This window comes from Podarcis filfolensis (genome assembly GCF_964270895.1).
Source record: "Podarcis filfolensis genome assembly, chromosome: 6".
NCBI lineage: Eukaryota > Metazoa > Chordata > Lepidosauria > Squamata > Lacertidae > Podarcis > Podarcis filfolensis.
In genome coordinates this window covers 38,580,812-38,596,720 of record NC_139609.1, presented here as the reverse complement: position 1 = coordinate 38,596,720, position 15,909 = coordinate 38,580,812, and the positions used below count along the sequence as shown (strand labels likewise).

The following is a 15,909-nucleotide window of genomic DNA, read 5'->3' as shown; positions in this document are numbered from 1 at the left end:
CATTTGAGGTGCGACTGCACACGTGCACATCGCAGAGACCCAGAAGTGGCAGGAAAAGCAGGCATGGTCAAATGGGCTTATGCACCCTCTTGCTGTCACACATCATGACCTGGACTGCAACCCCTGCGCAAATTGGGGGTTGCCTGCACATTGATACTCTCCTCTGTCACAGAATTTATGATTAATCGTTTCTCCCGGAAATATGTCTCCGTTTCTGTTCAGTGGCCAGCAACCGTAGTGTTTCCCTCTCTGTGTTTTCTCCATGTAGGAATCTGATAGTGGAGTGTATGGGGACTTCAGTAGCTACTTGCAAGTCATGCCATCGTATTACGCTGCCACCCAGGGGTCCTTCCATCCAGGCATTTTGCCACTGGCGCCTCAAAACCCACTGAAGGTAAGAGGAAAGAGTTGGCACGCTTATTCCTGAAGCAGCCGATAAATTACACTACACATCTGTGACGGATAGCCTTTCAACATTCTCATGTATTTTTAAATAGTATGCAAATGAGAAATTTCGTTAGCTACAGCTTTCCGAATGCAGTGGATGAGTAGGATGAAAGTGCAATAAATAAATGAGCTAGAATTCCTTCACACATACATATGAAATGTGGTCAGATTTTTATATTATATATATAGAGAGAGAGAGAGAGTGAAGCAGAGAGACCAATTTGGAAAAGTTCTGCATACTAGTCTGTTTCTCTGTTGGCACCTACATGTTGCTAGGTTGATGTCTTGTGCTGCCACCTAGTGTTCAGAAAATGCATAATGCAGCTTAAGAATTTGTCAGGGCTGCTATACAAAGTCTTTTGACTTCATTTCGTTGCTATTGAAAAACATTCCAAGTAGCCTTATGGTTTGTCCTAGTCCATTTATTTTATTTTATTTTATTTACGTAACTAGATCTAGTGTTGGTCATCCTTAGAGAGCAGTATAGTTTGCTTATAGAAAGGATAATTCAGTATTCTTTTAAATAACTGCACACACATTGCTGTAATAATGGACTTTTATGACGTTTAGATGGCACCAATAAGAAATGAAAAGCGGGGCTCTTCGTACCTCATCACCACTCCAGAAGATGGCCCAGTGGAATACGTTGGTCAGCAAACTCAGGGCTCGGGAGTACATTATGCAGAATTGTATCTTAAAAGAAAACGTGTTTATTAAGATCAGCATCTTGCTTGGAGTCAAAGCCACATTCATGTCATCCTTACCTTTCACTTTTAATATGTATTGTAGATATTGGAGAACCAATCTATGTAGTTTCTCTGAGTAAATTTGTGTGTGGGGAGCTACTAATGGCAGATACCCTCCAGACTAGTTTCTATGCATTGAGTGACAATTAAGTTATTTCTTAAGCTCTTAAAGAAATGGCAGCTTTGCCCCCTTGAGAATGTTTCTCGAAGCAATAAAATAAGAGTGAGAGGAAATGTTCTTGCTGGGAAAGTTGCAGTGGTAGTCTTAAAGAAACAATTGTGCTGGGTTTTTCCTCCTTCAAAGATTTAGAATCCTGGCTGCAAAGTTAAGTTCATGTTTGATCCTGATAGCAATATTCCTTTATTGGCTTTAATGGGGCTTGCATATTGGATTACAGCCCAGACAATGGTTAGGTTGAGTATAATCATTGCAGTACAGTCTAGTCAAAGTAGGCAGATCTTTTCTGGATTAAAAAAATAATAAAATAGCAGTTGTAGCTGCTAAAGTGGAAGTACGCTAGGAAGATATCAACACACTTCATTAAAATAAATGGTTGCTGGCAATACCAAGTGTGCATGACAAAATTTCCATGAAGAGAATTGATACTAGCTGTGCATTTATAGTCTTAGGCTTCTAGGTCTATTTCTTGTTAATTGGTTTCTTTGGGGAAAAATAATGTGAATTTCCATTTAGTATCCAGTGGAACTGAATGCATTGCTATCTTACTGACTTGCATTTAGTTTAAGGATCTATCTGCTCCACACCCTATGTCTATACTACAGTACTCTTGATTAATCACTGCCACCTTGGAAATTCTTCAGTATCTTTTCTTGCACTTTATAACCATGGCAATTATTTGTGTTCACTGGAACTGGGTGGAATGTGGTGTATTCATGCTTTTTGCTGGCTTTTAATTTATTTCTAACTAAGATTCACAGAAAGCTACTTTCCTGTTCTTTGGAACATGTTTGAAATAACCAATACAGCTGCCATTTTCCATAGTGACCCCAATTTGTAGGTTTTTGTTTCTGAAGTAAGATTTAAAATGCATGAGGCCCAGCATTAGCAATGGTAAAATCTGCAGTGGGAGGTTATGAAGAAATGTACATCAATGAAGGCAGCATAGCTTGTCTCCATTGAAGAGAGATCAAGGTAAGCCTGATTTAAATCCAGTCAGATTTAAAGTTAGGTGCAGTTTACAAGTTTCTTGATTAGGAGGCCGTTATATAAAACTAATATACATTATTCAGAAGTAACAGAACGTCATAGCGAGATTTTTCTTCTCTGTGTTTAGTATTATTCACATTGAATGTATCTTTTCTGAGCAATCAATTTCTCTGTAAATAAATTGGCAAGCTACACTGAAGTATAAAGCTGGCGTGGCTTATTGTGTGCTCCTGAAGGTACATTGTGAATGTTGGGGGGGGGGAGGCCTGTTGTGAAGCTGAGAAAGGGGAGGAGTTGTGTCCTATGAATGCATAGTCTTGCGGCACATTTTAAAGACACTTAGGGTGCTATAAAAAGCAAGCCATGTCAAATATCAGCAGGGCTACCTTTCTGAAAACTTGATTTGTTGAGCTAGTTGAATATTTGTAACCCTAGTACATGACAACTCTTTTCTTGAAAAGTCAGTGATCCCCTAAAGTGTATGTGTGGTATTGTTAACATGACTGGAGGTCATATTGCTTGAATTTTTAAGTTTCTAGGAGAGGCTGAGCAACCTCCAGGCACCATAGGTTACCCCTCACCTCTGACCTAGAAGCGCTGCTCTATTTAATTCACGTTGTACTTATGTACCAACCTATTTGCACAGTAAGGGCCCAGATTTTCACAGCAAACTGGCTGCCAGTACCAGTGAGGTTATAGCTGGCGCTGTGATTCTCCCAACAGTTTGACTTCACCTTTAGAGGTGCACTCAAGACAGCCAACACCCCTTGAGAAATGTTGTCTCAGCTACGAATGAAGGCAATGCATTAATATTAATTCATAAAATCTTTATTTTTTATAAAGAATAACAAAGTGCATACAGAGTACAGTGGGGGGAAACAGGCAGTATTTGCAAGAGGGTTCTTTACTTGATAGCATTTCTAATTTGTTACACATTACATTATTGCAAATTCTGAATAATTCCTGAAAAGCAATATCTGACTTTAGGAAAAGACTAGCCTCCAAATTAGTCTTCTATCTGTTAAGACAAGCAAATTCACAGAGTAAGGCAATGCATGCATTCTGGCCCCAGAGCTTGTACATGACTCTCTCTTCATTGCAGAACATACTGAATCCTACTTCTTTTATAGCAAGTGCACAATGCAGGAATAATGTACATCCACTCCAGGTTGGTATATGTTATCTCTTGTAATATCTTCATTTACAGAGTGCGCATTAAAATCCATGCACCATTCAGCCTTGCTGGAAATGTCTTCAAAACTCACTATTCTGCTTAATTGTCACTTGCAATCTGTTACCCAATAAAAACCCCAAATGTTGTCATGCTTCAGTGGTCTTTCCCCTGGCATTATTTTTGCACCCCTAAGATTATAGAGTTTTCCTTTTAAAAGAGAAGGAAAATATGAGAAGGACTGACTTCTGTGATGTAGAAATTTTGGACTAGATCAGAATGCTCCAGGACAAAGTGCCAATGGTGTCTGGATTTTAATGAATATACTAAAAGCAAATGCTACAAATATATATCAAGAGGGAGAAACAATGCTGCGATGACAGGAGTTACTTCAGCTTTGCTGAACACAACCCGCTTTTGCGAGTTGATGCAAGCTCAAAAAGTAGCTTGGGATGTGTGGCACAGATCCAAAGTCCCTTTGTGTGTAGGACAAAACTGGTGTTGGGTTCCAACCAAAGTTATCTAGCACACCTCCTTAATGTTCATTTTTGAATGCTGTCAAGAACATTTCTATTTATCTGCCATGATTTAACATTTTGTACTGTAATGACAGCCACTACACTGTTTGGAAATCATCTTTTGCACTCTAATAATACATGATTCAAACTTTGTATAGGCACATATCACTTAACAGTAGACTTAAAAGATTTTTTTCCTCCCTCAAAAGTACTTGGCCCAGCAGCTGAGATCCTACAGGTAGACCCTGTTGGCACAGATATATAAACTGGCAAAATGCTCAGCAATGTTCTCTGCTGCTCATCGGACTCATGTGTTGGCTACTCAAACAGAAAAACCCTTTTCAGACACAACATTACCAAAGTACAAAATTACACTAGGTAATAAAAAGGCCTTGTACACTTTTCAAAACATTTAAGTGGCAAGTATAAAATGCATGGGTTACATTTTGTTGATAAGTGCTTCAAATCCTTGAATCAGATTGTGAAAGCTTGTCCGCTCACCTGGGTCTTGAACCCAACATTTCCCCATCAGTTGGTTAACCTAGTAAATGAAAACGGTACGTTATGCTTACACACCGAAAGATTCCGACATTAAGTTTGTGTCTACATATACAAATTGTGATTAAAAGAGCTTTTTCCTGTGAAAGCTCATAAACATCAAGCTGATGGGAATTTGCCCAACACAAGACGATGCATATAATTCTTAATGCCTTACCTCTGGTGGGCAATTTTTAGGACATGGCAAACGTTTGCCTTCTCCTAATACCCGCACAAGCCGTGTCACTGTCATCTGGCCTTGAGTTGGTCCAATCATATTCAGGAATTCCTGTAAATTATGAAAACCCACGTTTAATCTTATTTTTCTATTAGTAAAAGGGTACGGCTGGGTGCAAGAGTCAAGGGAGAGGGTAGGAGTGGTGCCTGCTTGATGACAAGGGCCCAAAGATAGGTAGCAGAACCTTGGACTATTGGTTTGGAGGTGGGTGAAGAGAGGTTAACGATGGGGGGAATAGTTGGGATATGTATGCATGCACAGCTGCCATTCCAAAGACCAGCAATGTTGGGTTGTACATAGGTAGAAGGGGAGGGAGCATGGGCACTGGGGCGGAGGGTTACAATAAATGGAATGCAAACAAAAGCAAGCAAGTCAGCTTTGCTGTAGAGACCAATGTGGATTACAGAAACCTGGGGAGATTGAAACTGGCAGAACCCAGGCTTCAGTTTATTGAATGAACCCCTCCTTCCCTCTTTTGTTGACTTGTTGTGTCTAGTTACCCAAGGATTGGGACGCGCAACCCCTTAGGAACAGTTTCACATCTTTGCAAAGGATGGACCCTAAAGTGAAATTTCCCAAAATTGTGTGTGTGTGTATTACATCTTTGTCTCATGAGACAAAAATGAGAAGAAAGTGTCCTTCTCCAGGTCAAGCTCAGCACTACTTTAAATTACAGGGAGCCTGTGCTTGGAGAGAAGTTTAAGAATTTGCCTACTAGTAACCCAATTTTATAATGACTATATCCAGTGCTTTTTTTCCCCAGGGGGTACTGCAGGCTACGCAGTATCCGCACCTCTTTTTGTGTGGCACTTACTGTAACAACTTCATGGTGAGTACTGACACCTATTTGTCTAGGAAAAAAAGCACTGGCTATATATCAAATTGCTTTCTTAAGATCCCTAGACAACCTAGAAGTAGTAACGGTTCTCCTGTGAATATAAATAACTAGTTTCAATCAGAAATCGTGGGACCAGCTATATAAAGTATGATCATTTTCATCAAATAAAAGGTCGTATGTTCATCCTTTCATTTCATCCCAACTTAAGCTTAGGAGTTTCATAAGTGCTTCGGGGGTGGGGATCGTTTTCAGACAGTGAACAACATTCCCCTAAATGCAGTATTATCCATGTATGCACAAACGTAACTGCCCTGAAATCTGGGACTTTTAAAGATTAAGGGGGGAAAGGACCCCTTAAAGCACTTACACACACTTGACTCTTATTTTGGAAAAAAGCATATGGGAAAGAACTTTTCCTTTCACAGCTACTTACTGCCATTGGACTGCATGCAGGATCACAATAGGTCAGTAGCTCATAGAGGGTGACTCCAAAAGACCAGACGTCTGAAGCAATGTAGAATTTGCTCTGCAGTAAGCATTCAGGAGCATACCTGTAACCATATAACGCTTTCATTTACTTTTGGTACAACTGCGGCACAAAAGCCAAAACTCACTTTGCATCATTAAATAGTGGAATTCTGGATAGTGATGTTGCCGTCGCAACAGAAACTAAGATGACGCCATATGCTTCACACAGACGTATTATGCATCAATTGAACAAACAAGAAACAAACAAATATTGAAATAATTAAAGGTAAGAGAAGATTGTAAAGAGAAACAAGTATCAAAGTAAGGACTAATCTACACTGGTCAGTTAAAACATTAAAAACGTGTTATAAAAATGTGACACCAGAAGACGCTGTAGAGCAGTGAGCCATCGTCAATGTAAAATTGCATTGAGAGCTTATACTCCTTTTTAAATAGTGTTTTCCAGATCAATATAGATCCAGCCTATGTCTGTTTTCAGGCAAAGACAACTACAGCCACATTACAGTTTTGCAAGTAATTCCTATACCTAACCACAAATGTAAGCATAAAATGCATCAATAAATATATGTACATGTCACCACCTGTCAGACTGCTCTTTAACTAGAAAATGCAATACAAGAACCCTTTCTTATGGTCAAGTGATCATTATCAAGTTAAAACCTCCCATTACTTATTGATAACACCTACCATGAGGATAATCCATAGTGACACACAGTGCAGTTTCAGCGAAAAATAATATCTCTTGCAGCAAAAACTTACTAGCTTGTCACTATATATCTCTCTCTCTTCCTTACCAGAACACAGGGCTGTCTTTTTCATCATTGACTTTGTAATATTCCTTATCCGTCTCAATTGCTTTGGTTAGCCCGAAGTCCCCAATCTTCACTCTCTGTTCATTTTCAACTAGAACATTCCTTGCAGCTAAGTCTCGATGAACATACTGTTGAGATCCCAAGTAGTCCATTCCCTGATGGTTGAAGACACACAAAATTTCAAGTATTGTTTCATTCTCTTGCAATTAATTGCTTTCTACCTCAAGCACCTCTAACAATGTTCTTTAGAATTTGTACACCCAATCCTTCTGTTTGGTAAGCTTTTCAGTGCTCAGTCTCAACCTCCTACAGAACCAGCTAGAGTTTTGGAACTAAATCCCTAGGCCTTAGGCTCTTTTTTACTTTTTCTAAAAAGTCCTCTCTTTTTTCTGCTGCTGCTTGGTTACATATAATTTAGCCAGAGAGAAAATTAGCAACAAAGCTCACTTTAATACAAAGTCATTTTCAACATCGTTTTCAGCTTTCATAAATGAAGTCATTCACCGCATAAAACATGGGGCACATTAAAGGTAAGAAACTGGGAGCAGAGATAAAGTGAAGGATATACATGGTTTGGTATCAGGTTGTATGAAGAGCCAGCTACACACACCTTAAAGCTCCTTAAACCCCAAAGTCGGATTCAAGGGACCTGTATCCTGCCATCACCAAGGTCACTAACTGGTGCCCCCACACTTGTGGACTCTGTCCCTCCCCCAGGAACTTGCCTTTTAAGCAACCCCTAAATACTTTTTGCATTTATCCAAGCTGCTTATGGCTGCTGTCCTATTAGCTTTTATTAGCCGTTTTGCTCCGTTGGTTTGTTCTTGCATTTTTATTGCAACTGAAAGGCTGGCCTTAACTGGGATGGAAATGTGAAATAAATTATTTTTTTCAAAAAGCTAACAACCCTCCCCCCAAATTCATGCATTATGATTTTAAACAGATATTTCAATACTGAGCACATGAATGAAAATTAAACATCAAGACACCTACTGCTACAACTTAGATATTAAAATATGTACAGCATTACCTTGCAGATTTGTACAGCGTATTTCAATTGCTGTTTCAGACCGATTTTATTCTTGTTTAGCGGAAGATATTCCTTTAGGCTTCCAGAAGGAAGAAACTCCATGATCAGCTTAATTCCATTTCCACCTTTGATCAAGAAAGCCAAAATTATCTCAAGCCATTTTCAGAGTCAACGCCTATTATACAGTGAGTCCAGCCAGTGGTGGTATGGTAACATCTTGGCTCCCGCATGCCAACACACAGGCAACTTCCAGGGAAAGCTGGGAGGGGAGGGGCCACAAGATGAGCAACCAAGATGGCTTCCTCGCTAGCTCTGTAAGCTGTGAGGCAAGAAGAGGGGGTCTTCCTTGCTATGAAGTACGTGCCTTCCCCTCACCCTACCTGCCGCTGGATAAGTGTTGCGAGGGGCAGCAGTAACAAATGCAGGTCTGCTGCATAAAAAAAGTTTACTCTAGGTAATGCAAGGCAACTAAGTGTTGCACTCCGCATACATACAAATGCAACGCCCAGAGAGGCGTCAATCTTTTCTCACAGTCAGTAACCATTTCCAAGAAGCAATTCAGAAGCTGCTGGTCAAAAACAACACTTTTAGTTATGGTTAGCGACAGCACTGAATTTTGGAACTGAAGCTGTTAAAAAACTAGAGGGAGTCTTGGACTGCCGGAACTCGAAAAGTTCAGGCTCATTTTGTTATGGCCCTAGTGCCAACCTCCTTGCACCACGCCGTTTTTTTAACAAGTACAAAACAGCAACAGCTCTGGAAAGAATTTGCACCAGGTCCTCCATTAAGGCTCCCAAGTGCTGCCGTAGCAACAGCCCTGGCCAAGCCGCCAAGAAAGTGAAAATTCAGGGCCTTAGGATAATGCTGTGGCCCTCAGTGCCCGCCCTCATAATCACCACTGCTTTAATTTAAGAGAACAGTGAAAAGCGGCAGTAGGGAGGATTATAATTGCAATAGGACCTAAATTTTTATTATCTTTTTCCTTTTCAAAAATCTGTTGCAGTCTAGAGTCCTGGATAGAGATGGAAAATTAGGCTTGCTCATCACTAGTTATGTCACAATGTTTTCAATGGGATTAAGGCAGAAGTGTATTGTATTGCTAGAATTTAGTAATTGGTCTCTTCCTAAAGATGTCTGGAGGGAAAATGGATAATTTAAAAGCAAACAGGAAAACTGAAAACATTTTCAGGACTTCCAGGACTTACCGTCTTCGGTGCAGATTCCTTTGTATTTCACAATGTTTTCATGATAAAGTTTCCTCAGGATTTCAATTTCTTTCTTTAGCTCAGCAATATGGTTCCCACCACAGTCAGGTTTCAGTGACTTTACCGCCACTTGTTCTCCAGTATTATCACCCTCAGGGTCGTACCTGCAGAGTTCAACTTTTCCAAAATGGCCCTAATTTCAAAAAGAAAATAAAAAAAACCATGGTCAGCCACCACACACTTGCTTTGCAAAAGAAAGAGAAAACGAGGCAGCTACTTCACCTAGGAGAATGTTTCAATGATACCCAGTGATAGGCTGCATTCGTGATCAGCTATCACTGCAATAACGGGGTGACCTCCACTATTCAGAAGTTCCACAGAAGAAAAATGAATAGGAACCAAATCCCTGCTAGGTTTCTTTTACAGACTTTTGAATCTGCTTCTGGCTTTATTGCTTAGTGGATCTGTGGTTCTTCGTACAATCACTTAACTCTTATGGACTAAAAATCACTCCATACTGGGCGCTTCTGGGTATCTGCTTCAGTCCCTCTTTGCAATACCAGAACATATCTACTGAACATACGAAAGCAGGGGTGGCTAACCTGTAGCCCTCCAGGTGGCGCTGAACTATGTTGGATGGTGCAGATGGGAGTTGTGGCCTTCCAGATGGTGTTATTTAGCTACCACAGATGTCAAGCAATAAACAGAATGTCTATAAAACGTGTGTGAGGTGCTTTCTCTCACTGAAGTGTTTGCTACAAGTAAAATGGGGGGCCTGGAACTTACACCAAGGGAGGTGCGACTCCCAGGCAGGTTTGAGCTAAGGCATATCTCTACTCAGAAACCTTGCCCTTTGCACTCTGTGCTGCTTTTGGAGCCCTATGCATATTTACTTCTGTCAGAAGGGAATATTCCACACTTCACTTGCTCTATAAACATATGAACAAATCCATTACCCTGCACAGAGAAATGGGCTGACTTAACACGTTATTTCCATCTCTAAAAACAATAGAAGGAACACAATGCTGAATGATCACAATAAACATACAAGCCATCTATGTTTCAGCACACTATGACTACAGGTGCAAAAGGGGAAGCACCTTGTACAGCACCTCAGTGCCAAATCTTCAAAAAATACTGGGCAGCAGCAATAGAAGTAAACATACCTCGCCTAAGTCTCGAATGCGCTTCAAGAAGCGTTTCTCAAAAATGGTAGGATCAATCTCCGCATTAGGCTTCTTCTCCGAGACGATATCAGGATCTGACACAGGTAAGAATATTAGTGTGGTACAAATGAGTACTTTTACCCTTTAAATTTTCAAATCTATTTTTACATACGCTTACTTTGCATTTCAACAGACCCCATCACCTTGCAGAATGTTCTGTCAAACTGCAGATTCCTAACATTTGTGTATCTTCCTCTAAATCATTGGCCCCAGTGAAAATCTTCCTAGAAGATGGACGATTGCTTTAGAAACGAGGGAGTTAAACTGCAAAGAGAAGCTGGCAATATCTGAGGGCAGGGATTAGCAGTCACCCGCTCCATTCTGAACTTGCAGAGTAAACCTTGTCGTCTTATTCCTAGCTGAGAGCCAACCACACTCTCACCAAGGCAAGCAGAATCATAGCACAAGGTGTGGGAAGACGACTACACACAACCTCTCAGTGTATACTAAGGGCTATCGGAGGGGTGTTAACACCGGCAAAATAATCATTAATACACAGGAACTGATGGTGCGGCAGAGCTTGACAGCTCTACCCTTACGTCACCCTGGATGCTTCCATAACTACTGTAACACAAACAATATTCCATGACAACGGCAATCCCAAACAGTGTCGGGTTGCAGATTTTTATGTATAGAGCCATCTTGGTAACTATCTTACTTTCTGAACAGCAAATCCCTTCTGTGCCTGCAGGGGACTATATATGGCTTTTTTATACTGCCATCAAGATGTTTGCAAATTCATTAATGTTAATGTATCCCACAGAGCAAAGAAAATAAAACTGACAATGAAGAGGGGAAATAAGCAAAATAGATTACTTACTTTGTTCTTCTAGCTTGTTGATGTCTCGCATGATTGCTCTGAAGAATGGTCTCTGGCTGGGGTCATAGTGCATGCACTGCTTCATCAGGTCAGCCAGCTCCTTGCAGGATGGGACTGGAAGTGTGAAATGCCCTTCATAAAACCTCTCCTTCTGCAAGATTGGATGGGAGACACCTGCGTTATTCATAGAGCTAGGAAACATGCCTTCTTTCACACCCCAAGTTTCAAAAAAGGCTGCCTTCCAGCAGGAAATATCCTTTTGTAGGGGAGCTCTTAGCAGTGGACTGAGGTTTTGCAAAACCCCACTGGGGTTTAATTAGGCTACTCAGAACGTGGCTTCTGTTTGTAAAACTCTACTGCGTTCTACGAAAAGGTTATTCGGCTGACATCTCCACTTGCCCTACACGCTTTCTACAAGAGAGCTAAAAATGTATTTCCACAAAAGGCAAAATATAGTAAGAAAGGGATACCTTCACGCTGCCACGCCACAGCCACCCAGGCCTTACCTCTGCTAATGTCTTGTCTTTAAGTGGCACTTCTCCATTGTAGCAAATTTCCCACAGTGTTGTACCAAAGCTCCACTTATCAGCAGCCACACTTAATTTTTTTGAGTCTTCTACACATTCTGGTGCAAGCCAAGGGATGCGCTCAACACATTCTGGGAGGAAACAAAAAAATGAGGTGAAAACGGTTTTGAAGCTAGTCATGGTATTGGTTGCTTAAATACATGTTCCTTTTTAAACTACTTTTTTTGGGGGGGTAAGTGTACATTGAGGAGACTCACTTTTAACGTAAGCACAGAACTATTAATAGAAATAGCCACTCCTATAGAGAAAATACACGGAAGGAAAGAATCTGGAAGCAGTTACGGAACGGGTGTGGGTTTGAACCCCACATCGGGCAAAAAAAAACCCTTCATTGCAGATGGTTGAACATGGCCCATGTGGTCGCTTCCAATCTACAATTCTATGTATCTGCCATATTTCAGCTGTGCGAACAGCCTTGAAGTACCTGAGTCACTTGAAGATTCATTTATTGCCCTCTTGTTTCTAGGGAGAAACTTGCTAAATCTTGGTTTTTTTTACTTTTCTAGTATTCAAGGGATCTTGATCTATATATGCACATCATTCTTAGTCAATGTGTAAACAATCTGCCCATTTTGAGGTGTCCTTTGAGTGCCCTATATTGCAAGAAGGGTGTATAAATATAACATTTTAAAAAAAAACAAACCCCAGTAATTTTGGCCTCTTGGACCCATGTATACCAAATTTCAGGGCTGCACGTCATCAAGAGTTATTCCAACACTTTTTTTTTAACTGGCTTGTCTGTTTGCTCACACAAAAGGAGGAACAAAGTACTGCAAGCAGAGGGTCAAAGCCTAGATATGAGCATGTAAATGCAACCAGTGTGCAATTAAGTTATGGCATTCAGTACCATGCTGTGGGCAAGTTAGTCCTTCTAATATTAACCCAATTATAACATTAAGGGCAGTTCGACTTTTTAAGCAGAAGTTGAAAGGCCATCTGTCATGGATGCTTTAGTTGAGATATGGACAATGCCAGCTATTCTCAGTGCATCTCTTTGGAAAATTAGTGCCAACACACTCTAGACATACACATTGATATACAGATGCATGATACAGGTAGTAAGGTTGTTTTCTTTACAATTCTGATAAAAACTATTTTCTAAAAGAATACCTTTTCTAGACAGCACTGTTATTGGAATTCCTGGGTCGCTCAGTTTTATGAAAGGTCCATATTCATTGTCAATTCCTTCCCTTGCCAAGAGTATATTTTTTGTGCAAACGTTTCCGTGAACTAGATCTTTGTCCTCCTGCATTTATAAGAGAATGTCATGAAATTGGCATGTTAAGACAATGGCATCCAAATGCACTGAAAACGGTTTTTGAATAATCTGAAAAACGTGCTTAGAACAACAGTTCACAAAACATTACTGGAGTTCACAGAAGGCAAGCTTCCACTCACTTCAAGACTGACTGAGCCTATGTGTGCATAACTGGCTTATCAGAATGCATAGCCAATGCAAGTTGCATTTTGTGATATGGAAGACTTGCAGAAAGAATTGCTACCAGTAGATGACATCTGGGACTTACCAGGTAGCTCAATGCACTTGCCAATTGCTTTGCTACTTTGAATTTCCAAGGAGTAGTAAGCAGATCGCTCTTGCGGTGCATGAAGAGATCCAGAGGTCCAAATTCGACAAACTCTTCTACCATAATGTCTGCAACAAGCACAGGAAAAAAATTAGTGGTGTAGGAAGAGCACAGATACTTCAATCTCTTTCATGCATTTTTAATTGAGAGGGAAATTGCAGGCAAGGCATATTTCAGGCAGGTTTAACTTAGAAGCATATGCATCACCAGACTTGATTTCTTTATTTAGAGAGAGAGAGGTGTCGTTTTAAGATGAGGAATTCAACTACCACTTCGTTTTGAAAAGCAGTACTCAAAAGTTTTCACTTACTTTCCACATCACGGACACAAACTCCATGGAGGAGGACGATGTGTTTGTGGGAGATCTGCCTCATCATGCTTGCGGTCTCAAAAAATGCCTATTACACACACAGGGTGACAATGCAGAGATTTTAGATCAACGAAACTATGAAAGGAAGAAGCAATAGTAAAAGTCTACAGACAGCCAGTGCCTAAACAATAGCCAAGTTCAGTGATGCGCATATGTTTAAACTACTGCTTGAGTTTGTTATTATCCATGAGCAAAATTCCCCTCGCCAATTACAACAGCCCAGGTAACAGGTTTTATGTAAAGTCCTGCAGCCACAGAAAGATCCTGGAGTGATTCATGTGGCTGTAACAGAAACACAGGTTTGCCAGTTTCTAATGACTTACAAAGGGAAGCAGTCTGCTGCATTTCTAAAGCTCCAATGATGTGCCGTCCAAGAAGCACTTGCTGGTCTGCACCATTAGAGGAGCAGTAGCTTAAGATGCAGCTCCTGTTTCTACCCTATAATGACACGCAGGAAATGAGAAACCCCTATGCAACACACATCTTCCCCTCTAGGCAAGAAAGAAAGATTTCCTGATAAAATGTCAGTTACTAACAGAAATTTGGGACACCCCATTCCTAACTGGGAACATGAGACGGATCTTTCACACACAAAGAGACTAGTTTCAGTTCAACAAATACCTTTAATAAATGGGCATTTTATCTCTTCCCAAGTGGAAATATGCATTGATGTGGCTTCAGAAACAATTGTATGACCTCTCACCCAGGTTATAAACCGTAATTTCAAATGGGGTTGACAATCATTTATAGTCTTGCATTCCAGACTGCCTATAAAAACTTAGCAGCAGTGACAGCAGCCATTTCATAAAGTGAAACATACCAGAGAAAAGTGCCTGTGACTGGGGTCCAAGACTTTCAGGAGAACCTTCATCGCCTTTTCAGCCTGATAGCTCTCATCTTCCTTATACCTAAGGACCCCAGAGTAAATCTGTGTTCTTGTTCCTCTGCCAAGGTGTTCACCCTAAATTATAGTTTAAATCCAAGTTAGAAATTGTGCCATACTTATCCATTGGCTTTAGAACTGCAAGGAACATCACATCACATCAGGTTTTCATTATCAAGAGGTATATTAATTGTACTATACTCATTTGATAGATAAGAAGCTAGAGATCAGTCTTCTGCATTGGTATCAAATGAGTCCAACGTGACAGATATAATTAGAATATTGCCCAATGGCTTCTTTTTCAAACTAACAAGATATGAATGCAATTATTTTGAAATCCTAAAAAGTAATTCCAGTTGGGTTGCTATCTTTTCCTCAGGCTGCAAGTCAGTTTGATGGGACAGCTTTGATAAGAAGTCATTTGTACTCAAATGAATTCTGGAGTCACAAGAGTGTTCTGCAAATTGCAGTAAAGTTACTTTATGCTTTACAGAATCATGTGTGGTATGCATTTCTCATTAAGGAAGTCTTCCTCTTTAAAACAAACTGATCTGAGTAACCTTTCACCTAAAAACAGCTTGACTCATAGCTCCCTCTCTAAAAATAGATTAGAATATCCTTTTTTGCAACAGATTAATAGCAGTGCATACAATAACTTGCAGGATTTTAAGAAGGCGGAAATGAACCTTTTTGTTACCACAGAAACATGAAGGTGCATTGTAATCTGAACATTTACAACTGATTTCAACAGAGGTTGGGATAAGGTGATCAGTGTTTTCCTCCATTTTCTTAGACATTGGTATTAATATTTATCAAAGAGTAATAAAACACAAAATGTTTAAATGTCATGATCACTTACTTGTATTATTTCTTCTTTAAGGATTCGGTGGAAGCTCAGCTGTCCTAACGGGCAGACTGGTTGCCATTCTAGGGATTTCTTTGTCGCCACCAGCAAATTGGAGATTTCTGGAAATACAAAAACCGTTCACTAAAATACTTCAAATAGATTTGCCACTTCATGTGATGTTTCCAGAACAGTGGCAATTAGCCAGCACTGGCATATTACTGTAGTAGGTAAAACGTATGCTGAACATACTCTTCAGCATTGCCCTGCTTAAAACACAGAAAGCTTAGATGAGATACAGACTTTTTCTATGAGAAACACAAGTTGAAGTTAAAGGTTTTCCGTGAGAAATATATTGTATTTTTTGCTCTATGACTCACTTTTTCCCTCCTAA

At 40.2% G+C, this 15,909-nt stretch overlaps 2 protein-coding genes across 3 annotated transcripts in view; one reads left to right on the top strand and one right to left on the bottom strand.

Moving 5' to 3' along the window:
* RAVER2 (ribonucleoprotein, PTB binding 2) overlaps positions 1 to 2,567 on the top strand; it is a 42,612-nt gene extending 40,045 nt beyond the window's left edge. For both annotated transcript variants that reach the window (XM_083621142.1, XM_083621141.1), the window contains exons 13-14: positions 269 to 394; positions 1,018 to 2,567. In XM_083621142.1, coding sequence (XP_083477268.1) covers positions 269 to 394; positions 1,018 to 1,164 — 273 coding nt within the window. In that variant the 3' untranslated portion in view covers positions 1,165 to 2,567. The remainder of the gene's footprint in view (positions 1 to 268; positions 395 to 1,017) is intronic.
* A 606-nt stretch (positions 2,568 to 3,173) lies between these two features.
* Positions 3,174 to 15,909, bottom strand: part of JAK1 (Janus kinase 1) — a 33,960-nt gene continuing 21,224 nt past the window's right edge. The window contains exons 12-25 of the mRNA XM_083621097.1: positions 15,531 to 15,637; positions 14,609 to 14,749; positions 13,729 to 13,816; positions 13,359 to 13,486; positions 12,943 to 13,078; positions 11,752 to 11,903; positions 11,246 to 11,396; positions 10,366 to 10,460; positions 9,200 to 9,392; positions 7,995 to 8,119; positions 6,947 to 7,119; positions 6,097 to 6,214; positions 4,766 to 4,876; positions 3,174 to 4,591 (exon numbers count right to left, since the gene is read on the bottom strand). Coding sequence (XP_083477223.1) covers positions 4,490 to 4,591; positions 4,766 to 4,876; positions 6,097 to 6,214; positions 6,947 to 7,119; positions 7,995 to 8,119; positions 9,200 to 9,392; positions 10,366 to 10,460; positions 11,246 to 11,396; positions 11,752 to 11,903; positions 12,943 to 13,078; positions 13,359 to 13,486; positions 13,729 to 13,816; positions 14,609 to 14,749; positions 15,531 to 15,637 — 1,820 coding nt within the window. The 3' untranslated portion in view covers positions 3,174 to 4,489. The remainder of the gene's footprint in view (positions 4,592 to 4,765; positions 4,877 to 6,096; positions 6,215 to 6,946; positions 7,120 to 7,994; positions 8,120 to 9,199; positions 9,393 to 10,365; positions 10,461 to 11,245; positions 11,397 to 11,751; positions 11,904 to 12,942; positions 13,079 to 13,358; positions 13,487 to 13,728; positions 13,817 to 14,608; positions 14,750 to 15,530; positions 15,638 to 15,909) is intronic.